Source organism: Panthera tigris, chromosome A1, assembly GCF_018350195.1.
Source record: "Panthera tigris isolate Pti1 chromosome A1, P.tigris_Pti1_mat1.1, whole genome shotgun sequence".
In the NCBI taxonomy this organism is placed as follows: Eukaryota; Metazoa; Chordata; class Mammalia; order Carnivora; family Felidae; genus Panthera; species Panthera tigris.
In genome coordinates, this window is record NC_056660.1 from 195913470 (window position 1) to 195939466 (window position 25997).

Genomic DNA, 25997 nt, shown 5'->3' on the forward strand with positions numbered 1-25997 from the left:
TGGCAACTGTTTGCTGAGTGCTTACTCTATGTCAGGCAATGCTGCGAGCGTCATCCATTCTCTGCTGTAGCTATCCAAAGAAAACACCACGATTCTCCCCAATAGTGTACGTGAGGCCTTGAATGCCATATCCAGGAGCTTGCTTCTACAACTGGGGCCAGAAAGGTTAAGACACTTGCTCAAGTGTCTAGTCACACAGCTAGTAAGTGGTAGGCCCCTGATTTTAAACCCTTGGCAGCGAAACTCCAAAGCCGAGAGCTCTTAACCACTACCTGGTTCTTCTCTCTTCAAGTAGCATCTAACTGGATTCAGTTTTCTAAAAGTCAATATTGCGGTCCTTGCTAAGGTTGGGTGGGATTCCTCTTCAGCTCCCTCGGAAGCAGAGGGGGAAGGAAAACATAATACTCTGGAAGAGAAACCTCAGGGCCTCAATGGGATCAAGGCCCCAGAGCTCAGTGGGACGGCAAAAGGCGGGGTCTACACTGGATTTGTCTGTTTTATTACTAACAATGGCTCCTACTCACTGAATATTCCTAAGCATTTTACAGGCATCATGTCAACTAGTCCTAAAACCCTCCAAACTATGTGCTACTATCCGTCCCACTTCCCAGGTGAAACACCTGAGGCACAAAGAAGCCTGTGCCAAGGTCACAGGGCTCCCAGAATCAGAGCCCAACCCTAGGGCTCAAGGTCTCTCAGCCACTTAAACAAGTAATCGGGGCAAATGTTTGTTTTCTTACCTAAAAGAGGGAGCTGTAATGACAGGTCTTTGGGGATAATTAATCAATGACTTTACCCTCCCATTTGTAAAAGTCTCTCTGGTCTCCTACCCTACTCCTGGGCAGCAAATCTGTCTCTGCCCTAAAGAGTAGTCAGGGTGGGGGGGAAAATTTAAAAAGAAAGAAAGGGCAGGGTGGGGAGCCCAGGAGTCTAGCTGCCATCAGGGGCCTATAGACCCTGTGCCCAGCCCAGCTGTATGCTTCAGATCAGACCCTCCCTCAGCCCTGTGAACCCAGGCTTCTGACCCCCCATCGCCACCCCCTGACTCACTCACTGGGTAATCGTTATGAAAGCACCTAATGAAGAAACCCAGGGTTAACTGCTAGGGGCATGGGGGGGCCTTTGGGGTTTAGGAGCTGTAAGAGTAGGAAACAAATGCAGCCTGTCCAGGGGTGGCAGTGGAATGCACCCCAGGATCCCACAGCCACCACAAAGCCCAGCCACCTGGGCAACAGTGTCTCTCTGAGGACTATCCACCTGTCTGTCCCCCAGAGCCAAGACACCCCCTCCCCAAGTCCTGATACTGGAAAAGAATAGGTCTGAGAGTCAGGGACCTGGACCTCTTCCAGCTAAGTGGCTTCTTCTGTGCCTTGCTCCGTATTCCTCTTCTGGAAAAGGCAGGGAAAGAGTGGATGCTCTCCAATGACCCTCCCAAGCATGGCAGGACAGGACGGGGCTCAGGGGTCAATGTTCAAATCCCAGGCTAGACCCTCACGAGCTGCAAGCCCCTAAGTGACTAACCCAATCCCTGTGCACTTACAAAATGGGGACAACAGAGCCCACGTCACCGTTACTGGGAGAAACCATGTGATAGTACTCAAAAGTCTCTTTTCACAAATACACACTGAAACAGTCACGGACGACAGGATGTGGTGTGTGCATGGATGAACAAGAATGGCCATGGGTCCAAAATGGCAGAATGAGGCTGATGGGAACATGGGGATTCACCATACCATTCCGTGGCCGGCCCCTTCTGTATGTGTTGGACATTTTCCAGAGTAAAATGTTTAAAACACAAACTTCTCTTCAGAGAACCTGACACCTAATCACATAAAACATTCTTCTGCTCAAAAAAAAATAAAATAAAATAAAATCATCTATGTAACAGGTAACCGGAAAGCTAGCTCAGGATAAAAATACTATTTCTTGCCCTCCCAGATCTGTCAACCTAGCGGTAGGGACAAAAACACGCAGAGGGACAGTAGGGACACCAGAGGGACAGTAGGTAGCACCGTCCATGTGAGTGGTAGACTTAAGAGGCTTCCCCTGGAGGACAGGTGTGGGGGTGGGAGGAGCCTGAAGTGCAGGTGGGCTTGGAATACATTTAAACGGTGGGGTGGAGTGATTTCCTAAATGAGTAAACTTAATGTGACCTACATTAGGAAAAAAAAACATATCCACGATTTGGTGCTTATTATACGGCACACATCGCGTTAGGTGCTTTCAATCCATTTGCATTTGATTTTCATTGACTTCTTGCCACAACTTTATAAGGCAAGTACTATTTATTGTTATCTTTATACGGGAGGGAACAGGAGTGCAGGGAGGTTATGGGACCCACCAGGGGTCTCACAGCCAGCAACCGGCCAAGGCCAACCCACGTAGGATGAGTGAGTGCAGTGGCCACACCAGGGATGAGCAGCTGTGCCTGGAGAGCGGGGAGAGGGTGGCACCAAAACAATGGCATCGGAGCTGGATCTGGAAGGATGAGTATGGAAATGGGAGAAACAGTGGCAGAGGAGATAGACTACACTTCCAGGAAGAAGATTCATGACATACCCTGGGGGAGGAGGGAGGGGACACCCATACCGAAAGGGAAAGTAGACAAAGCAGAATAATGTCAGGGGCCTGGCTCTCCAAGTTCAAGTCCTTGGAGGCCCTTGAATATTTAAACTTGGGGCTTTAGTGTAAAAGTCCTGGGAAGCCACGTGGGCGGGGGAGGGGGGGGGCGGGGGGAATGTGTGAGCGAGGGAATGGCATCAGACGTGCATTCTAGCAACTGCAGGAATCCCATAGTCATGAAAAGACAAGACCCAGACCGGAAGAGGGGGAGAGGAACAGAAAGGGCAATCCAATCCAATCCAATCCAATCGATTCTACATCAACCGAGAGTCCACAGGACCCATGCGAGGCACTGGAGTACCTTGGAGAAGAAATAGCAAATGGGCCTGCTCATTCTCTTCCAAATGACTTTATCTGGGTCTCCTTCACCCTCACATAAGAATTATGTTTCCCTCTTTTGCATAAAAAAAGGACTGCATGAAGGGGAGTTTGCTTACACTTAATCCTGCCCTTCCAAAGTGCTTCAAAAAGAATTCGAAGTGTTCTGAGCTGGAGGCTGCAACTCATTTTATATACATTATATTATTTGACTCTCACCCCTGGGAGTTAGGGACTACGATCCCCACTTCAGAGATTGAGAAACTGAGGCCTAGAGAAGCAGAGGGCCTGATGAGTTGTCTTCTCTCTCTCTCTCTCTCTCTCTCTGCAACGTGCCTTCATTCGCTCGAGGTGCTAGAAACACACTGCACAGAAGTCGTCCCTGCCTCTCCCTGCCTCGGGAGCTTGGAGTCACGTGGTCTGGGAACCTCGCCTCTGATCCTGGCTCTTCTACTCACTCCAAGATAGCGTAGGTAGATTATCTTCAGCAAGCCAGCCAGTTCTCTGCAACTAAAATCCTCATCTGTAAAATGGTAATATAATGGCACCTACCCTTTGTAGACTCTCCCTGAGGACAAAACACAACAATGCAAAAACAATGCTTGGCAGAGTGCACGGCATCTAAAGGATGCTCCGACAGATGTCGTTGAGGATGATGAAGGAGGAGTTAGCTGTTAGCACTGCAGTGCTCATGTTATGACCTCACTTCTAAGCCTAAGTCCCCATTTGCAAGGCTGCTTCTGACTCAAGCCAGTATTCCTTCTATTATTCCAGAGAGAGAGAGAGAGAGAGAGAGAGAGAGAGAGAGGGAAAAGGGTGACTCATACCCTGGCAATGGTGAAGCTTCTGGCTGGCCTGCAGCAGCTGGGGAGAGGAGAGTCCCAAGGTGAAGGGGAAATATGAGCCCCCCAGGGCCCAGTTGCTGGGCCCTTGCCTTTCCTGGCTTTCACAGGCATCCTGATCATTAGTACCAGCCACGGAGCCCCAGTGAAAAGTGGAGCCCTGCCCTCAGGTAAACAAAGCCAGCACACATGTCCCCTTCTGGGCTCAGGTGAAGAAGTTACTCCCCCTGTTCCCACACAGGTGAGGGGTGGGCAAAGGCACCCAGCCAAGGCTGCACTCCAACCTTCCCCTCTAGATGCCTGCAACGTTGACTTGGAAAAGAAGTTAGCCCTGGCATGGGGGGCCATGGAAGCTGGGGGGCTATGGAAGCTGCAACACTGCATACCCAACAGGTGAACACTAGGAGTTCAAGCCACTTTCCCAAATCTCCATGTGACGGGGCCCCTTCTCAGTACTCAGGTCCAATTTTAGAACACTGAGGGGATAGGACACCAATTGAGAAATGGGCCAAATCATAAACATGACATTTTACAGAACAGAACCAAAAATCATCATATGGGGGGGCAGGGGGGAAGCATTACAAGTGATCAAAGAAATGCACGTTAAAACAAAAGGTTAAAAGAATTTATTGATGAACAGACTGGCAAAAATGTAAACCAATTAAAATACCAAGTTTTCTGGCTACAGGGAACCAGGCATTCCCACACAATGCTGGTAAGTGTGTAAATTACCACAATCCTTCTAGAAGGCAATCCAGAAATGTGTTTCCCAAACGCCTGCATAGTTCCTTTGACAGAGTAATTTCACTTCTAGGAATTTAAATGAAGGAAAGAAGACATATGCAAAGATATTCATTTCAGCATGGCTTACAAGAACAACAAAAATTGTAAACAACTTAAATGACTAACAATAAAGGACTCATTAAATACATTTTGGTTCAACCCTCAATGAAATACTATATAACCATTCAGATAGTATGATATTAAGTAGAATATTTATTGATGTGGAAAGACAATCACAGCATATTGTTTGGAGGAGAAAAAAAAAGCATATTACAACAGCATGATTCCAAGTTACAATTAGTATATAATGAGTGACTCCATTTTTGTGCAAAAGATATAATCGATAGGAGTGACTCCATTTTTGTGCAAAAGATATAATCGATAGGAATCAGTGGGAAAGAAAGGTCTGGAAATATATATAAAAATTAACAGGGGTTACCTTTGGGTAAGATTACCTATTTTCAATTTCCTCTTCATGCTTGCCAGTATTTTCTAACAATTCTATAATTGAATATTTTTAAGTGGTAAGAGATTAGACCACATGATTTGTAAAGCTCTGACATTTTGGGCATCTATCTATGATTGATGTCCCAAGTGACTTCAAACAACCCATATTTAGTGTGAGCTTACTGTGTGGCCTTTAGAGCCTAAGTCATGGCCTATAGCTGTAGCTTTCTGCATTCCTTTCTACCCATACTGACTGCCCAGCTGTCTCAGGGACCGCCTAGGAGCTTCCCCTGTAATTCACGTGCCTAGCCAAGAGCCAAGCAAAGGAATTCAGCACGGTGGCAGGTGCCACGGGGCCACAAAGAGATGAAAGGCACAACTCTAGTTCCAGAATCTTACTGGGCCACAGGACTCACACACAAAATGCTTGGTTGTATCACACAGACTAAGAAAACCAAAAGAGACACAAAGCAGAGCAAGCCAGGAAAGGAAGGCCTGCTCGAGAGGGCCATGCAGGAACAGTGGGTGAGGGCACTGGAGGCAAGGGGCACAGGCTGGGCAAAGGTGAAGCCAACCCAAAGTCCTCTGGGATACGTGCCCCAAACCTTTCCAAGAGACTTTCACAATCCTCGGTCTGCAGAATTTCTGAACTTTGGCCCGAATGGGTAAAAGTTAAGTCTCCTAAACACAAGTCCTCCCTCTCTCTAACTCTGGATTAGCCACCAAAGACAAGTCTTTTGGATAAAGACAATAAATTAGCTTTTTATTCGCTTTCCCCACCCCTTGGGGGGGGGGGGTCGGGAATGGAGGGAGGGACAGGGAGGGTCTGGAAGAGGAGAGGGAGTTGCAGGAACAACCAGACATCTCACATGCAAGCAGAGCTCACCCCCACCACCTCGACCTCCTCTTCTCTTGCCTGCAACACCAGCCCCATTTGACAGATGGAGGAAAGGAGGCTCAGAGAGTTCAAATGGCTCGCTCTGGGGTCACCCAGCCAGAGAGTGGGGAAGGCGACTCCACTCAGGCCTTCTGACTCCAAGTCCAGTGCTATTTCGAGGTAACACACAGGACCTGGAGTCAGGAGCCCTGGGTGGCTCTGTCACCCGCTGGCTGCGTGGTCCTGTACAAGCCGCTCACCCCTCGCAGCCTCTAACCCCAACTGTAAAATGAGGAGGCACGCGATGGCCCGCCCAGGTCCTCTTCCGGCTGGGCTCTATGAACCTTCTAGGGGTGGCTGCAAAGCTCCCCTATCAATTACATTTCCCAAGTTGGGCCGGCAAAGATCACCAAAGGAGCCTCTGCCTGTCACGTGGTTAAATAAAAAAAGCAAACGTCCCAGATTAACTTTCACTGCACTGCTTCTGCTGACACCCGATTACCCAATTTTCTAGTTTCCTTGGGTGAAATATCCCTGCAGGGTAGGCCCACCGCGAGACTAAAGGGCAAATAATGAATCACTGGTGAGCCAAAGAACACTAAAGATGGAGTTAAAACCAGGGTCCAGAACGGACGGTTTTTGCTCTGGGTCCCCGAACGAGTCTCCTGCTATTTCAGGCTTCCTTCACCCGAGTCTCAGTCGCGAGGTTTGGAGGCACCCCCAGACAAGTGCAAGGGATGAGGACAGAACTTTCCCGGGGGCAGCTCTGTCCCGCCCGCACCCAGTCCTCCTAGGCCCAGGCTGTCGGCTGGGGCTGGGGAGGGGGGCGGCAGTAACGGGGCGGCGGTGGTGCTGGGGCTGGGATCTGCCTTCCGAGTAGACGTGGGCGCGGGGCGGGCGACGGCGCCCGGTGACCGCCGCGGGAGCTCCACTGCAGTTTCGTCAGAGGTAAAGGTACGCGCCCGGCGCGCGCGGCGTGTGCACACAAACACACACACCCGCGCGCGCAGACCGCTCATCACACACACTACCCACCCCACCCCCGGCCCTAAGACTGCGCGATCACACGCCACCACCCCCTCGGCCCCAGCCCCGAAACCACCCCAGCACGCCCGCCACCGACCACGAGGCCCCGCGGCTCCCTGACGCATGGATGTCTGCAGCGGGCGAGGGTCGGCCTTCTCCCGCGCGCGGCGGGCTTCCTCTCCGCGACACCCCGCCACGCCGCGCCGTCCCAGCCGCCAGCCGGGAGTCGCCGCCCGGAGCTGAACGTCTCGGCTGCTGCGCGTCCCCTCCAAGTCGAGTCTCACGGCTAGGAGTCAGCTTGCAAGCCTCTCCCCGCCCACCCGGTCCCATGACAGCTGCTGCCGCCCAAAGACAGGCAGATTATAACAAGAAGCAAAGTTTTCCTCTCTCTCCTCCCACCGCCCGCCCCCCCTCCGCCTTCCCCCTCCCTTCCAGTGTTATGCAAAACGAGCCGGCACCGGCGCTCGGACTCCAGGTACCAAACCAGCCCTCGCGAGCCGCGCCCGGTTCCGCCCGGCGGCCCCCTCTCCGCGCCCAGCCGTGCGCCCGCATCCGGGGTCTCATTCTCGCCTCCGCCGCATCCCCAGCCTCCCCGCTACCCGCAGCCGGGCGCCGGGAGAAAAAGCCATAACTATGGGGCCAAACTTTATGCTTGCAACAGGCATGGGGTGGGGAAAACCAAGGAAGGGGTGGGGGGCGCGTACGCCTAGTGCAGGCATTTTCGGTGGCGGCTCGTCCCAGCAGCAGCCCCCCCCCCCCCGCTCCCCGTCTCCAAGTCACCAGCTCTCTCGCCTCCCCCCGCCCCGGCACACCAGAGCACCCTCTCCTGTCACGCGCGTGTCGCCGGTGGGGCTCCCAGGCGCAGCCAGAGCCCGGGACGCCGCCTCGCCTTCCCTTCCCCCAGCATCGCCGGGCGCGCACCGGGGCCGCGCGCCGCAGGGGGGACCCAGGCGCCCCCAGACAGCCTTTCCACCCCCATCCTGCCGTGCTTTTCCCCCCGGGGGATCGGCCGGTAGCGAAACCAGGAAGGTGCTATCTCCGGCCGCATGTCCACGTGCCCCGCAGACCCCCTAAGCCCTTAGCCGGCAACCGGCAGGAAACTCTGCGCTGCAGGCGCCGATGGGGAGCCGCGGGGGGCCAGCAGCAGCACTCCGGGCACCCGAGACCGGAGGACCAGGGCACTCGGGGGACCGGGGCAGGCGCCTGAGCCGGGGCCACAAGTCCACGTGAAAGTACGGCAGCAAGTGCCGGCAGTCTGAGGGCGCGCCTCCAGCACCCAGGGCCAGCCTGAGGGTCCCCCACACCTTGGCGCGGCTCCACCTCCCCAAGGAAACGCGGTAACCCCCACTTCTGCCGGCGCGGGGGGGCAGACTCCAAGCACCCGAGGCCAGACCCTCCCCAGCGGCCGTAGCTCCCCCCACGCTCCGGCTTGCGCGGGGGGAGCCCCCAGCTCCCTACCTCCGAAACAGAGATCCTCTCGGGGTGCAAGGAAAGGGGGGCTCCGCAGCCGGGAACCCCCGATGCACCCACCGTCGCCTCCCGGCCTCCGCGGCTGCGACGGCAGCCCCCGCAGCTCAGCACCCCTGGCCCCCGGCCCGCGGCCCCTGCTGGCCGTACCTGCGTGTCGGCGAGATAGTTGAGGAAGAAGGAGGAGAGCTCTTCGTCCAGCAGCGCGCCGCAGTCGTTCCCCGCCATCTTCCAGCCGCGGCTGCAGCGTGCGGCGGAGTCAGCGCCGAGCCGGCCGGGGGGAGGGAGCGAGCGAGCAAGCGAGGGAGGCGGGAGGAGGGAGCGAGGCCGGCGGGAGGCGGAGGGCGGAGCTCAGGGCCCGGCTGCCGCAGGGCCGCTGGCTGCGGGGGCGGGGCCGCGCGGTGCCCGCGCGAGCCGGGGGTCGCGCCCCCACTTTCCTGCGCCACGTCTGGCGCCGGGGTCCTCGCTCGCAGCCCCCGGCCCGGAGGAAAGCGCCCGCAGCCCGGTGACGATGCCCCAGCCAGCGGCCCGGTGCCTGCGCAGCAATGCGGGCAGCCCCCCGCTCCTGCCAGAGCGAATCACGTTGCGTTAGCGCTGGGCGGGTCCTTTGAGACAACCTGCTTCTGCACAGCTGGGGAAACTGAGGCCCGAGAAGGCAGAGGACTTGGTCTGAAGTCACTGTGCATTTCAATAGCAGGAAGACACAGTACATAAGCTCAGGTCCGACTGCCCCAGAGGTTTGAGGTTTTCTGCCTGAGCTGCAAGACCAGAGAGGGAGGAAAACCATAGGTCAAAGGTGGAGAAATCAGGGAAGGCTCCTCAAAGGAGGTGGCCTCTTTTTTTTTTTTTTTCTTTTCCTTGAAAAATGCATTGACTCGTATTCTGTTAAGTTTGACCATCTCCCTCCGGTCTGTCTTCACTCCCCTACCCCTGAATAAACTTCCATGACTTCTCTTACCATGCATGGCTCACATGCCCGCTTCCCCGGGCCCCCTGGCCTCCCAGTTCCTTTGATGAACCCTCTCAATACCCGCACCCACACACAGTGCTTTCCACTGACCAGCAGCCATCTACCTAGTAACCACATCTTCAGCGGCTGGGTCCCCACTGCCCTTCACACTGTCAACCCCTTCTTTCTCCCGCCACCCCCACCGCCATGGGCCCCCTTAGCTCTACAGGCCTTTCCTTTAGGGGCATCTGGGTGACTCAGTTGGTTAAGCATCCAATTCTTAATTCAGCTCAGGTCATGATCCCACAGTTCTTGAGTTCCAGCCCCACATGGAGCTCTGCCCTGACAGCATGGAGCCTGCTCGGGATTCTCCCCTCCCCCCCCACACACACCGTGCCTTTCTCTCTCTCTCTCTCTCTCTCTCTCTCTCTCTCTCTCAAAATAAATAAATAAACTTAAAAAAATAAAAATAAAACACTGGCCATAGCTGCCATTTTACATTTGTTTCAGTGAAGATTTGGTCTTCACGTCTCTCCTTACTAGACCCTAAGACCCATGAAGGCAGGGACTAGATCTGCTTTCCCATTTGCTATATCTCCAGGGCCTGGCACACAGTAGGTGCTTAATAAATAATGTGTTAACTATAGAACCCAGAGGATTTTGATACCCCCCACACCCCTACCACCCGTTGAATAGATAAGGAAACTGCCCGGAGCCGATGGTGCCAGAACCAGAACTCAGGCCTCCTGACTGTAACCTTGGACTCTCATCATCATGCCCTGCTGTTTGCCAGGCAGCACATGAGGGCACCACCTGGATAAAGGCCTAAGGAGGGAAGATTTAGGCCTGTTTCATTGGGCACGCCTGCCTCCTGCTCTCCTCCCCCACTGGCACTCAGGAGGGCTGCCCCACCCTGCCCACCCTGCCCACCCTGCGTGGGCTCCCTCCCAGCCAGAGGAGGAAACAGGGAGAGTTCTCAGTACACCTGCTCAGACTTGAACACCAGAGCAAGAGCTTCCTTCTTCTCCAGTCTGAGGTTCCCAGAACCGCAGGGCGTGATTTCACTCTTTGGGCTTTAGGCCAGCGCGCTTTTAAGGAATAAAGAATCCCAACAGAGAGCCTCCATCTAGCCTTGGAGCACTAGTCTGGGATTCAGGAGTCCCGGGTCCTGGTCCAGTCCTGCTACATCTTGTCTCAGTATTGGGCAACTCAGGAGATCAAGAGCATGGGCAACCCCCCCCCCCCAACCGCAGTCAGACTGTCTGGTTCTGAACCCCTGCCAATCATCTAGTGTCAGGCCTTGGTTTCCTCATCTACACCAGTGGAAATCATAGAATTACTTACTTCATAGGGATGTTATGATGAGTGAAGAGGTAAAATATGTAAAGTGCTTGGCACGGTGCCTGACCTCATGGGGAAAAACACTAAACTCTGGTCCTCTGTTTCCTCATCTGTAAAAATGGGGAGAAAATACACGTCCCTTGAAGGAACGGGCCGGTGTTACTTTCCTTTCTTCCAGCACTCACAGGCTGCTGGCTGCCTTGGACTCCTGTAAATCCGGATTTGAATCCTGTGCTCGCTAGCTGTGTGCCCTTGGTCATTTACTCAACCTCTCTGAGCCACAGTTTCCTCCCCATAGGGTTCTTGTGAGGGTTGCACAAATCAGTGCACGTAAAAGAAATTGCTGGGCCCTGCACCTGGCAGATAGCTGGGCTCGTCCTCCCTCATCGTCATCACCGTCACCAAGGTCAGCGTCATTGGCACCAAGGACTTTGCTGCTGCTGCCCACAGACCCCAGTCAGAACCCTGCAGGACAAGTTTCCAGAGATGTCCCTACCAGATGCAGCATGGCCTGTGACTGGCGTTGAGCCCCTTGCAGCTGAGAGGCCAGACTTGGGGAGTCCCCAAGGCCAGCCATCTCCAGGCTTTGGCCTTACACAACCACAGTACCAGACAGGGCCTCCCAGGGAAGGCCTCAACAGTGCTCGAAACTCTGGTGTCCTTAAACTCTGGTATCGACAGAAGAGCCACAAACTGAGCAGCTTCAAGGACTTTCTCACCAATCACTATGTCCTCAGAACAGGCTTCTGGCTGGCAAACAACTCAGGTGATAAGACTCCCCACCTGAGATATGTAGCTTTCTTTTCAAAAGCACATTTCAAAATGCCTCCATCACAAGCCACCTACAGAGCTCAGCCTCCTCACCCTCTCTGGTCCATGGAAAAACTCAAAGATCTACGTTGAGAACAGAAGCCCTCAAGAAACCTAAGGTGCTAGGTGATCTTGTGCAATTTGCTTGCCCTCCGTCAGGCTGTTTCCCTGCCTTTAAAACAAAAGAGCTGTGCTCACTTGGGCAGCACGTATACTAAAATTGGAACGACACAGAGAAGATTAGCATGGCCCCTGCACAAGGATAAAACAAAGGAGCTAAACTAAACGACCCTTTCCTGAACCCTGCAGCTCCAATATGATAGCCGTTTATAGGTTACTGGCTAAAACTTCGCTTTTCCATACCACACATGGGCCAGGTACCTGAATGTGTATCATCTCAGGTTGTTTTCAACAACCCTGAGTAGTCGGCATTATGATATCCACGTAATGACTGAGGAAACTAAAGCTTAAGAGGGGTTAAAGTGATTAGCCCAAGACCAAGCAGTTAGAGACGCAGCCGAGATTCGAACCCAGGTCTGTGTGTGGTCCAAGCCACAGACCCTTGAAAGGAATTGAGAAAAACCTCACACCAGCTAACCACTCCCAAGAAGCCAGAACGGTGGCACATTTCTTGTTTTATGACTTCCAAGTGAAGGGCAATAATAATGCCAAACTTGGACTTCATGTGGCTCGCTCCTATCTGCTCTGCCTTTTTATTGGCCTCGCCTCTCCTGAGATTAGTGAAAGTTTGCTTTGCACATACACCCGGCAAAGCCCAGGCTCCTCCAGGTTCCACAGAAATGGCGACAGCAATATGAACCTTTTTCACTTGATTATAGTCACCACTGACAAATGCTCAAAATTAAAAACAACAGCATTTTCTCCCTTCTGATCCTAGGAGCATACTTTATTCAGACGCTTATAACTGTGGCTCTCAAACTCTGGAGGGCACGACGGCCACCTGGGCTCTGCTACCAGGATTACAATCTGGTAGCTCTGCAGTGGGCCCAGGAATCTGCATTTAAGAGGCTCCCCTAGATGACGCTTCCTACGAGAAACTACCCATCGTTCAGCCAATATTTAATGAGCACCTACTACGTGCCAGCCGCTGCGCTAGGTGCCATGGATAAATCAGAGAACACGGTGGCTGACGACCGGGCTGTATTCTATTCACGGATCAGGGCATGGTGAACTTTCTTTGAGAGAGGGAGAGCGCTAGGACCTGGGTCTTTAGAATCACTTGGGTTTCCTGCCGGCCACCCACAACTCGGATTCTGTGACCCATGCCAGGGAATCAGAAACACACCTATTTCCCAGTTTCTGTCCAGGAGGCAGAAATTCGAGCCAAGAGGAACTAAAAAACACCTGCTTTGTGTTGTCAATTCTGACAGCCACCTCCACCTTTCGCTGAACACAGAACCTGAGAGCTGCAGAGGTGCAGGGGAGAAGGCGTTACCTACCCCTTCACCGTACAGGTAAGGAGAATGTGGCCAAAGCCACGCAGCCCTCCAGGGGCAGAGCCAGGACCGCAAGCCAGGCGTGTGCAGGGCTGCATGTGCAGGGCTTGAGCCTTTGGAAAGATGCACTAGATGGTGTCATTCTAGGGTCTCAGAGTTGGGGGGTGGGGATCTTGGGCGCTTGAAAATCCATCATAAGCAAGGCATTTCTAGTGTTAGTCAATGCCCTTTTCTTCCTGGAGGGTTAGCCTATGAAATCACCAGTACCTTTTGGGAATACACTTAGCAGATTTCTCTTTCATATGCTAATGATTAAAGGGCTTCCAGATCAGCAGGTGAGGGGCATTAAGTCACTTTTGCAGAGAGCTGTTTTTCATTCACCCTCCTCGGTTTCATAAATAACTGTGCACTAAGCATGGGAAGGATGGATCGGGGTAGGGGAAAAGAAAGGTGCTTCTTCCTTATCTGTCCACAGAGCAAAGAGATCGTCTGCCCATTTGATAGATACTGAAACAAAGGCTCATAGATGTGAGGGTTATTTTGTTCTGTTTTGCTCTTCCAGAGATGTGAATTCTACCAGGTTGTTACATGTATACCAGAACAGCAACATTTAAAGAGACAGTCACCTGACATTAAAGGGCACCATCTAAATTTAGTATCCCTATCAAATAAGACAAGCCGATGGCAAGACTTGAAGACCTCTTCTTGACGCTCTGTCACTTTCTGGCTTTGGGACCTTGGGAAAATGACTCTTTGGTGAGGATCATCCTATCTACCCTACCTGACCTAGAATTTTCTGTGGGTCAAGTTTACTTACGAAGTCATTATCCTAAGTCATCCATAACGTTCCCTCTGGGAATTTATCCTAGGGGTCTGATTCAAAAGATGGGGAAACTACAGCATGATGTTTACATACACTTTGATTCAACAAATATTTTCAGAACCTGCCGGGTGTCAGATACTGTGCTACAGGCCCCCAAATGGGAACCATGATATAGTCTTTGCTCTTGTATAACTCACAGCTTTGATCTCCACCACATGCATGCGAGAGAGACTAGTCAAAATGCAGTTCACTAGAGTCATAGGTTCTGCAACAAGTTGGGAGGCTGGAGGCTGGAGGGGCTGGGAGAAGTGCCCAGGGGAGAGGGAGGATCCTAAGCCAAGACAATGAAGGTAGCAAGAAGGATATGAAGGAGTGGATGAGTGGAAGCCATAGTTTAGACCGGGAATCAGTAGGCTTTGGTCATAGGTAGGAAATGGGGGCGGGGCGGAGGATTACAGGACATCCAGTTTCTGGATTCAGTAGGTGATGAGTCTTAGAGGAAACACAACTAGGGGGAAGTCTCCCAAGGGGGGTTGGATATCTGTGGGGCATCTCCAAGCGGAGACACGTAAGGGGAGCACATTGATGCCAGGGAAAAAATCGGAAACAACCCCAACATGTGGTAAGACAGAGCAGTTCGATTCCACACCTCCTCACAGAGAGCAGACAGAAGCTTACATGTGCACAGAGAACTGTGTCCAAGGCTGTTCACTGCAGCATTAGTAATTATGGTAAAGAGAAGGGTTCTACAAAAAATGAACTGTGGTGAGATCTCATAATGGAATATTAGACGATAGTGAAAATCAATAACATCTTCATGAATCCGCATGGATTAATCCCAAAAACAATAGGCGAGACAAGCAAGCAGTCTAAGGATACACGTTGGTATGCCACTTACGTAATATTTTAAAATATGTAAACTAATACTCCACAATGTTGGGCAATGCATGTGTATGAAGGAAAAGCGTAAACATGGGACAGCAAAGACACAGATCACTTTCAGGAATGTGACAGGAGAGGGGGCCTGAGGGCCAGCTTCGTGGGTGTGCATCCTGCACGGTCACCCTGGGCCGCACACTTAGAAACGCCCCATGCTTCTTGGAACGCTCTGCTGTCACTGTCTTGAAATTCATAATGATTTTTGAACACCAGTCTCTGCATTTTCACTTTGCACTGAGCCTTGCAAGTTATGTCGCTTGTCCTGGGAGATTAGAGTCCATTGTACAGAAGACAGCTCCAGCTGTACCTGTAATGGTTTATTTTCTTGAAAAAGGTCTCAAAAATATTTGTGAAGTATCAGTATTTGTGAACCTGTGTCGCGTATCGTTCCTGTGCTTTCCTGTATGTTTGGAATATTTTAGAAGAACAATGAAGATGTACTTATGTAAATATGGTTTATTTACATGATGAAATACTCTGCAGAAGGCAGGAGAAAGCGATGTGGAAAATGGGGAAGATGTACAATATTAAGTGAAACAAAGTTAAAATCCTTATGAAATGATTATAGCTGTGTGCATAAACGCGCGTGCAAAGTATGTATGTTAGAGCAACGTAAGACGTCTGCACACACGAAACAGGATTAGGATGGCAGAAATACATTATTTTAATATGTTCACTTGTGTCATTACAATTTTGTTTTTTTGTTTTTTTAGGGTTTATTTATTTATTTATTTTCTTATAATTTTTTTTAACGTTTATTTATTTTTGAGACAGAGAGAGACAGAGCATGAACGGGGGAGGGGCAGAGAGAGAGGGAGACACAGAATCAGAAGCAGGCTCCAGGCTCTGAGCCATCAGCCCAGAGCCCGACGCGGGGCTCGAACTCACGGACCGCGAGATCATGACCTGAGCCGAAGTCGGCCGCTTAACTGACTGAGCCACCCAGGCGCCCCATAGGGTTTATTTATTATTGACAGAGAGAGAGAGAGACAGAGACAGAGACAGAGCATGAGCGGGGGAGGGGCAGAGAGCGAGGGAGACACAGAATCCGAAGCAGGCTCCAGGCTCTGAGCTGTCAGCACAGAGCCTGATGCGGGGCTCGAACTCATGACCATGAGAGAGGGGAGACACAGAATCTGAAACAGGTTCCAGGCTCTAAGCTGTCAGCACAGAGCCCGACGCGGGCTCGAACTCACGGACAGCGAGATCATCGACGAGCGGAGTCGGACGCTCAATCGACTGAGCCACCCAGGCGTCCCTATAATTTTGTTTTTTACAATAAATAAAATAAAATGGAACTTGCTATCTGCTTCCTAAGCTAAAACCCAGCTCCTCTGGGAAACTAGGTTGCTGAGTGCTGAATGTGTGATTTAAGTAACAGATGCGCATTGTGACAGGGACATCTTGGAGACAAGATCTCTACGTAAAGGAGAGCTGTGACAGCGGGAACTTTTGGCACCCTCCTGAAAATGAGCTCTGAACTGGGAGGCAGGTCGGAGTCTCACTCTGGCACTAAACTCACATTTGGACAAACCTCTTCCCCATTCTAAGACTCAAATTCCCAGTCTGCACAACAGGCATAGACTGGATTGGCCACCCCAAACGTTCGTGGGATAGGGGTCTCCCTGGGGGCCTCTGCCCTGACCGTGAGATGCTCTGATTCCCTCTCCCATCTGCAGGAGAAATCATCTGGGCCGTGTGTAGTTTGGCAGAAGAGGCAGCTGGAGTCAGGATACTGAGAAGAGAATCCAGGTCAGTAGGCCACCCCAGGAGCATTTTATATGGGGTGGAATCTCCTTGGCTCCTGGAGCAGCCAGAACGACAGTCCCAGGGAAAGGGCATGGCCTCATAGGCATGGCAAGGTACAGAGAGTATAGCGTGGCATCGCAGGCACAGCATCGTGGGCGCAGCAAAGCATCATGGGCACAGCATCATGGGCGCAGCAAAGCATCATGGGCACAGCATCAGGGGAGCAGCAGAGCATCATGGGCACATCCCTGCTATCTTCAGTTTCCCTGAGAATACTGACAGACGCCTCGGTGGGGGGTGGGGAGCAGGCTGAAAGGGAATAGTCCACTTTCTGCCAGAGTTCTTATTTTTTCATCATAAATTATTTTAGACTACACAAACGATCCATAATTATTTTATCCTTGTATAAAAAAAAAACGGGAACAATAGAGAGAAAGGACATTCCTGTGACCACGGCCACCCGATACCCCTCCCTCCCCAGAGGTGCCCACTGTTAGTGTTTCGTGAGTGACCTTCCAGACTTTTTTCTTTGATTTATGCACTCATTATGTTCACAGAGAAACTCACAAAGTTTTGCTTGGGAGATTTCATTTTTAATGACAATGGAACCTTACTGTCATTACTGTTTTGTAATTTCCTTCTTGAAGAGTCTTAGAGGTGCTTCCATATCAGCACATATAGACCTACCTTCTTCCTTTATATCACTGCATGCTATTCCCCAGGGTGAGTGGGCCACAGACTTAGTTTGTAACTGTGGCCCCAAATGACTCTAGACTTGTGTTATGCGGTCTTGGTTGTATCACTGAGGAATATACGAGGCTAAAAATAGAAAGTAATGACAATGGATGAGTTCTTTTATTCCTTCAGCCAACAAAAAGCCCATGGAATGCTTGCTTTAAGTATACCTTCATCCTCTAAAACACAATCAAGCCAGTTCTGTACAGATGAGTCTAGCAAACAATATTAATCACGTTGCCACATTGTTTGAAATTCATTCATCATTCCTTCATGAGCCACCTACTTTTTGCCAGCTTTATGGGACTGTATTAGTTATGACCGCTTTGATTTCAATGAACAGAAAACCCCACTCAAACTGGCTTCAACAGATAATGTATTGGCTTCCATAATTAACACATTAAAAGGAGGAATGTTGCCAGGAAGTTGTGAATGATCACTTCTCAGCTCTGCTTTCCTCGGTACTGGCTTCATCCTGAGGTCGGTTTTCCCCAGTGAAGGCAAGGTATGTAGGATCCAGGCCTACACCCAATCCTCTTTAGCAAACCCACCAGAAAGAACCGCCCCAGGCTTCCAGCAAAGGCCCAGGATGCACTCTGATGCTACCACTTTGGCTTAAATGCCTATAGCTAAGCCAGTCTCTGCTCTGACTGGCCGCTACTGGGTTACATGCTTACTTCGGAATCCCCGGAGTCAAGCAGTTTCTAAACAAAGGTTTCTTAACAAGGGACAGTTGATTTACATAGGAAAAAATTATAGCTCTCTTTTCACTGACTTCTACCTGAAATTTAGCATTTCCTTCTGTTACAAATGTAGCAAACGCATCACAGTAGCATTAAAAATACCTACAACTTTGTCACCAATAGAAATCACGGGTGTTTCGTATTACATCACAGTTGTCGGTATCTCAAAGTATCGTTTATGTTCCTCACTATTTGAAATATGGTAGGTAGCGGACCAACTAGATCTTGTTATTTAATGTGCTAATAAAGAAGTATATGGGGGCGCCGGGGTGGCTTAGTCGGTTAAGGTTCCAACTTCGGCTCAGATCATGATCTCACGGTTTGTGAGTTCGAGCACCGCGTCAGGCTCTGTGCTGATGGCTCGGAGCCTGGAGCCTGCTTCGGATTCTGTGTCTCATTCTCTCTCTGCTCCTCCCCCGCTTGTGCTCTGTCTCTCTCTGTCTGTCAAAAATAAATAAATGTAATTAAAAAAAAGAAGTGTATGTATAAGACTATAGCAAAATTTCGTGTTTCTAATTATTTGAGAACGATATCAATATAATTGACTTCTTTTAAATCATATGCAGTCTATAGTATGCGTTTAAAAACATCCATCTGCAGAAGGGTCCATGGACTTCTATAGACTGCCAGAGGGGTCCATGGCACACACAAAAAGGTCTAGATATATTGTGGGAGAGTGGTGTCTCCCCAAAGGACAACCAAGTGCCTTGTCGGAGGGGAGGGAAGAGAATGCTGAGTAGAAACGACACATGCCCACTCCAAAAAGATATATAAAGACACATATAAAGATGTGTCAGATGTGAGCCTGCTCTCTAAGCCATTTAGACTAGAAGAGAGCCCTGGACATGCTATGGTGCAGCCTATTTTATTTTATTTTATTTTTAAATATTTATTTTGAAAGAGAGAAAGAGAGAGAGCATGTGCAGGTGAAGGGCAGAGAGAGAGGGGGAGAGAGAGAATCCCAGGCAGGCTCCATGCTCTCAGCACAGAGCCCAATGTGGGGCTCAATCTCACAAGCTGTGAGATCGTGAGCTGAGCCAAAACCAAGAGTCAGACGCTCAGCTGACCGAGCCACCCAGGTGCCCCCTGCCTCTTCATTTTATAGGTAAAAAACAACTAATACCCAAGAGGGGCAGTGACTTAACCAAGGTCACCCGGCAAGTGTCAGTTTCAGGACCCGGGAAGGCTCCCTGACTCTACACCTGGTTATTTTACTCTGGCCTCTCCAGGGGCAGTGGAGAAGTTGAGACGGAAACCCCAGACTCCTGACGCTAAACAACAGCACACAGGAGAGAAGGAAAGTCAAAGCACTAAATGCCTGTATTAGGAAAGAAGACCTCAAATCAATAATCTAACTCTCCACTTTAAGACACTGGAAAAAGATCAATGAAGCCTTAAAGCAAGCAGAAGAAAGGAAATAATAAGGTTTAGAGTCAAAATTAACAAAATCAAAGAACAATAGAAAAACTCAACGACGAATAGTTGGTTCTTGAAAAGATCAACAAAATTGACATACCTTTAGCTAAATTGACCTAGAAAAAAAAGAGAGATGATTAAAATTATTAAAATAAGAAATGAGGGGCGCCTGGGTGGCTCAGTAGGTTGAGCATCCAACTTCGGCTCAGGTCATGATCTCGCGGTTTGTGAGTTCGAGTCCCACATTGGGCTCTGTGCTGACAGCTCAGAGCCTGGAGCCTGCTTCAGATTCTGTATCTCCCTCTCTCTCTGCCCCTCCCCTGCTCACACTCTGTGTGTGTGTGTGTGTGTCTCTCTCTCAAAAATAAATAAACATTAAAAGAATAAATAAAATAAGAAACGAAAGGGGACATTACTTCCTTACAAACATAAAAAGGATTATAAGTGACTACTATACATAACTGTGTGCCAATAAATTAGAGAACTCAGGTAAAATGATCAAATTCCTGGAAAGACACAAACTCTTAAAACTAATTTCATAAGAAATAGGGAGGCCTGGGTGACTCAGTCGGTTGAGCATCTGACTCTTGATTTTGGCTCAGGTCATGGCCTCTGTGTTCGTGAGTTCGAGCCCCACATCGGGGTCCCCACTGACAGTGCAGAGCCTGCTTGGGATTCTCTGTCTCCCTCTCTCTCTGCCCCTCCCCTGAATGGTCTCTCTCTCTCTCTCTCTCTCTTTCAAAATAAATAAATAAACATTTTTAAAAGACACAACACTAGTTTAATAAGAAATAGAATGTCTGAATAGACCTGAAACAAGAGATGGATTTAGTAATTAAAAAAAAAAAAAAAAAACAACTACGCACAAGGAAAAGCCCAGGTCCAGATGGTTTCACTGGTGAATTCTACCAAACATTTAGAGAAGAATCCGTACAATTCTTCACAAACCCTTCCAAAAATCAGAAGAGGAAGGAACACTTCTCGCCTCATTCTATGAGGGCAGCATTACTCGAACACTAGGACCAGACCAAGGCATCATGAGAAAAGAAAACTACAGACCAATATCTCTTATGAATATAGATGTGAAAGCAATACACACGAGGACTTAACCACAGAATTAAATACCATAATGGGAAGAGATTTATACAGATGTCTCTGGTTCCCAGAAGATTCCCATCCTCAAAAGCAATAAAAGATAATGGTGATACACGAAATTAAATTTAAGCATAGACGTATAGTGGGACCATTTTGGAAAGATAGGCAAAGACAATTCATAAGAATATTTTGTTCTGCAAAGCAGGACTAATAATACTTTTCGGCCCCACCTCTCCAACATTTTTTGGAATCATTTTAAGGATCGCTTAAGGATCATAGGGATGTTGAGAGTATTTTAAAGCCCTCTAGTGTAAAATAATTACTGTTGGGACTCTTCACAGTTTCTAGAACATGACCTTGCTCATGAGCTCCATTTTATCCCTTGTAGTGAGTTATCTCCTGACTCAGGGCCTTTGCTTTTGCTGTTCCCTTAACCTGGAATGCTGTGCCCTCACCTCCCTTTATGCTCTGCTCCCATTCTTCATGCCTTGGCCCAAATATCACCTTCTCGGAGAAGCCCTCCCTGGCTATCTGATCTAAATTCAACCTCTGAAATTAGCTGGCTTGTCTACGTGAAGCCCAAGCAAGACAGGAGAGCAGGAACAGTGTCTGGTTACCCACAGTGTCCCCCCAGAGCCTGGGACAGCTCCTGCCACGTGGAAGAATGCTATTAAATGAAAAGTGATCCACATCTCTGAAATTGGTAGCTGGGCCTGTTGCCCAGATGAGGAAGCTGAGGCTCGGGAAGGAGAAATGACTTACCCCAGTTTCTGTGACAGGTAGGGTACGCGTAAAATTTATTGCCCAAATTGGGAGGTTTGGGCCCTGGACAAAAGCTAACCTGGACAGAATATGGGACAACAGGTGTAAAGTAACTGGAACAGCAAACAAAGACACACGGTCACACTTCAGAAGGGGCGCTAAACTCTGGCAAGTGTAAGCCATGTTCTTGCTGTCGCATCCCAAGTTCTATAAAAAGTCAAGGTCAGCAAATTACTTTCCCTGAGTGCCCTGTCCCACAGGGAACACTATCCTGCCTAGCTCAGGATCAGCTGATCCTCATAAGTCTCCGCTAACTTTGCTGTTGCCCAGAAGTCCCAAAGAGGTTCTCCATAGCAGGAACCCAGATTTCCTCCGTCAAAGTAAGTGCGGCAACAGAACAAATTAAATGAATACAATTGAATAAATTAGCTGAATAAAATTAAACCTACATCTCCTTTGTGAAGGGGGGGGAGGGGCTTGAGCAGCAGGCCTCAGGAGAAGCTCGCGAGATAACTCTGCTCTGCCGATGCCGACTTGTCTCAGCATTGAGCACGGCAACGTGCCTGCCCTTTGACCAGGTCTCCCCGTTCCTGGAAATTCCACTGAAACGTGAATGAAACTAAGAGAAAGAGCTAGTGAGACAAAAAGATTTGTTGAGGTAGAATGGAGACGGGGAAGCTGAGTTGGAGGTCAGAGTCGGGCAGGCCTATGTTTGGAGTTCTGTTCCATAGCTACCAAGATGGCAGCCAACAGTCCCGGCATCCTCATGCCTGGCGCTCCTCCAAGCAGAGGGTAGGGTCTACTCTCCTCCCCTTGATTCTAGACCAACAACCCTGGGAGTTGCTTTGACCAAAAGAATGCAGCAGAGAGGGTGTCGTGCCAGTTCCCAGCCTAGGTCTTAAGGCGCCTTGGGGTCTCTGCTTTCGGTCTCTAGGAAGCCACACGCCCAGAAAGAAGTCCAGCCAACCCGCCAGACACATCGTGTGGACACAGAGGCCCTGGAGGATGAGCGACCACAAAGAGAGAAACCAGCCAGCCCCCAGCCACTTCAGCCTCCCCTGCGGAGACACCAGGCTTCTCAATAACTGCCCCCCCCCACCCCCACCCCGGGATCCTCCAGCTACAGGGAAGCTGCCTCAGTCAGTATCTGTGTGGAGCAGAGATGAGCCAACTCACCAACTGATCGTGTTGCATAATCATGAGCAAATAAGCTGGTGTCATTGCCTTAGCCGCTGCATTTGGGGGCAGTTTGCCACACGGCAATAGATCGCTGAGACACTATTCGTATGAATTTTGGCCCGTCATTAAAATTACACGAGCCTCAGTTTCCTTATCTGTAAAGTGGGATCATTTTAAGTTAAAAAAAAATTTTTTTTAACGTCTATTAGTTTTTGAGAGACAGTGTGAGTGGGGGAGGGGCAGAGAGAGAGAGAGAGAGAGAGAGAGAGAGAGAGACAGAATTGAAGCAGGCTCCAGGCCCTGAGTTGTCAGCACAGAGCCTGACGCAGGGCTTGAACCCACAAACTGCGAGATCATGACCTGAGCGGAAGTTCGACGCTTTAACCGACTGAGCCACCCAAGAGCCCCTAAAGTGGGGTAATTTTAGTACTTAACCTTATAGGGTTGTGGTGACATCCAAACGTTTAGTGATTTTGTGGAATATAATAAGCTATGATAATCTGATATAATTTCCTGCAGGGTTGAGATTCTGTAGGTTAGTGCATGAATTCTGTTGGATAGAATCATATGGAACCTGGGGCGCCTGGGTGGCTTGTCGGTTGAGCGTCCAACTTCGGCTCAGGTCATGATCTCACAGTCTGTGGGTTCGAGCCCCGCATTGGGCTCTGTGCTGACGGCTCGGAGCTTGGAGCCTGCTTCTGATTCTGTGTCTCCCTCTCTCTCTGGCCCTCCCCTGCTCATGTTCTGTCTCTGTCTGTCGCAAAAATAAATAAAAACATTAAAAAAAAATTTTTTTTAAAAAGAATCATATGGAACCATTAGAAATCACAAGCATAAAGCTCATGAACAACTTTATTTATTAAACAATTGGAAGCAAAAATTAAATAATAAAATGTTTTCAAAAAAGAGTGACCCAAAGACAGCCATTCTCATTCTAATGAGGTAAAAATTTTCTGAATAAAAGTTGGAAGGCAATGTAGAGAAATGAAAACCATTAATGTTTTGAGTCATGGGTTTTATATAAAAATGTACCTTTAGGATTTTCTTTTCATTGTTGTCAGCTTCTTAACAATAAATCACTTTAATGCAACTTCCAAATGGGGATAAAAGTTTGAAGAAAACACGGAGAAATGAAACCGTGTACTTGAATTCTGATTTCAGTGAAAATGTTCTCTACTAAAACTTCCTTTAATTCAATCTTCATAAAACATAATTTCAGTGCAATTATTAAATGGAAAAGCTGGCCATCGAGTGATTCATCCAGTGCTGTTATAAGCTCAGCAGGGAGCGAAGCGCTTGTATTCCTTCATTTATTTAACAAATAGTAAAATCCAGAGCTCAAGGGGAGGGCTTTCCATGCACTTGGAGTTTGATGCCTCTCTGAAGCTCTCTAACGTCAGCGTCAGTGCCGTTATCATCATTCCCATTGCGCAGATGAGGAAACTGAGACTCAGAAGTTGAGTTCCTTGCCGGAGTCATTTGGTCTGGAAGTGGCAAAGCTGAGGTTTGAATACAGGTCTCTTGAGTCTCTCTTCTCACCTTCCCTCACTCCTTTGCCCACAGCAGCACAGACTGCTTTGAATGTTTGTAGACTAAATAAACGGAGACTGGCCAAGCAAAGGAGGGAGAACCGAGGGGCAACACTTTCACAAAACAACAGCTTGGAGTCGGGAGCCCGGGACTTGGATTCTGACTCGCCCTGTGGCCATTCCTCTGGACCTTTTTGGTCTCACAGGCTGAATGAGGGATTTGGATAGATATTTAGGAAACTTAGGAAAATAACCCAGACCATAATCCCTTGGACCTTAATTTAAACGGATTATAGCTAGTGTGTTAGTCCTAAAATTGTACTGAAAATATGCCGGTGGCACTCAGTTACTATTCCAAGCAGCATCTAGACTTAAAGTGCCAAGATTTGAGTTCAAAGACTGGTTCTGCTTTTGAGTGACTTTGGGCCAGTTTTCTAGCTCTCTGACTTTCAGTTTCGAAGATGGTTGCAATCCTAATCTCCCTGGATGATCATGCGACACTCTCCAAGGGAACCCACGTGAAAGAACCAAATGTTTAATAAGTACACATATCTTAAGTGAGAGACACCTTAATGAGACATCAACCTAAAATTATATAATATATACAATTAGCATAAATCTGTTTTGATGTTTCCTAATCACTCAGCAATTCTTTGACAGTAGATACATATTTTTGATATAGATTGCCACGAGGGAAGGAAATGAATGTGTTGCCCTGACTCCGTAAGATCCATGAGACAGGGACCATGCCTGTCTGGTTCATAACCACCCCTCGAGCCAGCACAGCGTGTGGTCCACAATAGACGCTCAACAACTGTGTGATGGGTGAGTGACAACAAGCCTGTATCTCCGTGAAGAAAGAGTTCAGAGCCAAGACGGAAGTTCTCCCAAGTTCCCTACCTCATCTATTTCATGTGTATAGCATACAAAGCACCTGGAAAGATGCACAGTGTCGTGAGTCATCAGGGCAACACAAATGGGAACAAATGCAGTGCGACCACTATACAGTCCTGCGGTGATGAAAATTTTAAAAACCGACCATACCAAGTGCTTGCAACATTGTGGAGCAACTGGAACTCTTGTACGATATTTTTACAAACATTTTTTAATGTTTAGTTATTTTTGAGAGAGACAGGGTGTGAGCGGGGAAGGAAGGGGGGCACAGAGAGCTCATGAACTCATGAACCGTGAGATCATGACTTGAGCCGAAGTCGGACGCTTCACCGACTGAGCCACCCAGGTGCCCCTCTCCTACAATATTGATAGGAGGGCAAGATGATACAAATGCAAGATACTACGGGGCGCCTGGGTGGCTCAGTCGGTTGAGCGTCTGACTTGGGCTCAGGTCGTGATCTCACGGCTCTGTGAGTTCGAGCCCCGCATCGGGCTCTGTGCTGATGGCTCGGAGCCTGGAGCCTGCTTCGGATTCTGTGTCTCCCTCTCTCTCTGCCCCTAACCCACTCACATCCTGTCTCTGTCTCTCTCAAAAATAAATAAACATTAAACAAAATTTTTTTAAATAAACAAATGCGAGATACTACTTTGGAAAATAGTTGGGCAGTTTTTTAAAAAGTTAAACATATACCTCCCATATGAGCCAGAAATCACATTCTAGGTATTTATACAAGAGAATGTTTTTAAAAATACGTCCACATAAGGATGCACATGTGAATTATCATAGAAGCTTTGTTAACAATAACCAAAAGCTGGAAACAACCCAATGGTGGGTTGAATAAACAAATTGAATGAATAAGGAAGTGATGAATAAATAAACAAATCGTGGTAACGTTCATTCAATGGACTAGTATTCAGCAATAAAAAGGAAAAAACGACTGATGCAGGCAACAGCATAGATGAATCTTAAGTGCATTATTCTAAGTGACATATGTCAGATTCAAATGACTGGAGAGTGTATACAGTTGATGCTTGAACAATGCAGGGGTAAGGGACACCAATTCTTTGTGTAGTTGAAAATCCACATATCACTTTTGACTCCCCTGAAATTTAACCACTAATAATCTTCCATTGATCACAAGCCCTACTGATAACACGAATAGTCAATTAACGCATTTTTTTGTATGTTACAGG

The 25997-nt window shown here is 49.0% G+C and overlaps 1 protein-coding gene and 1 non-coding gene across 3 annotated transcripts in view; one reads left to right on the top strand and one right to left on the bottom strand.

The window, feature by feature from the left end:
• PPARGC1B (PPARG coactivator 1 beta) overlaps positions 1 to 8641 on the bottom strand; it is a 105169-nt gene extending 96528 nt beyond the window's left edge. For both annotated transcript variants that reach the window (XM_042994452.1, XM_042994445.1), the window contains exon 1: positions 8533 to 8641. In XM_042994452.1, coding sequence (XP_042850386.1) covers positions 8533 to 8610 — 78 coding nt within the window. In that variant the 5' untranslated portion in view covers positions 8611 to 8641. The remainder of the gene's footprint in view (positions 1 to 8532) is intronic.
• A 3031-nt stretch (positions 8642 to 11672) lies between these two features.
• LOC122232054 lies at positions 11673 to 11780 on the top strand. Its single transcript, XR_006209382.1, has one exon. It is a non-coding gene; the product is annotated as a U6 spliceosomal RNA (small nuclear RNA).
• The last annotated feature ends 14217 nt before the right edge of the window (positions 11781 to 25997 follow it).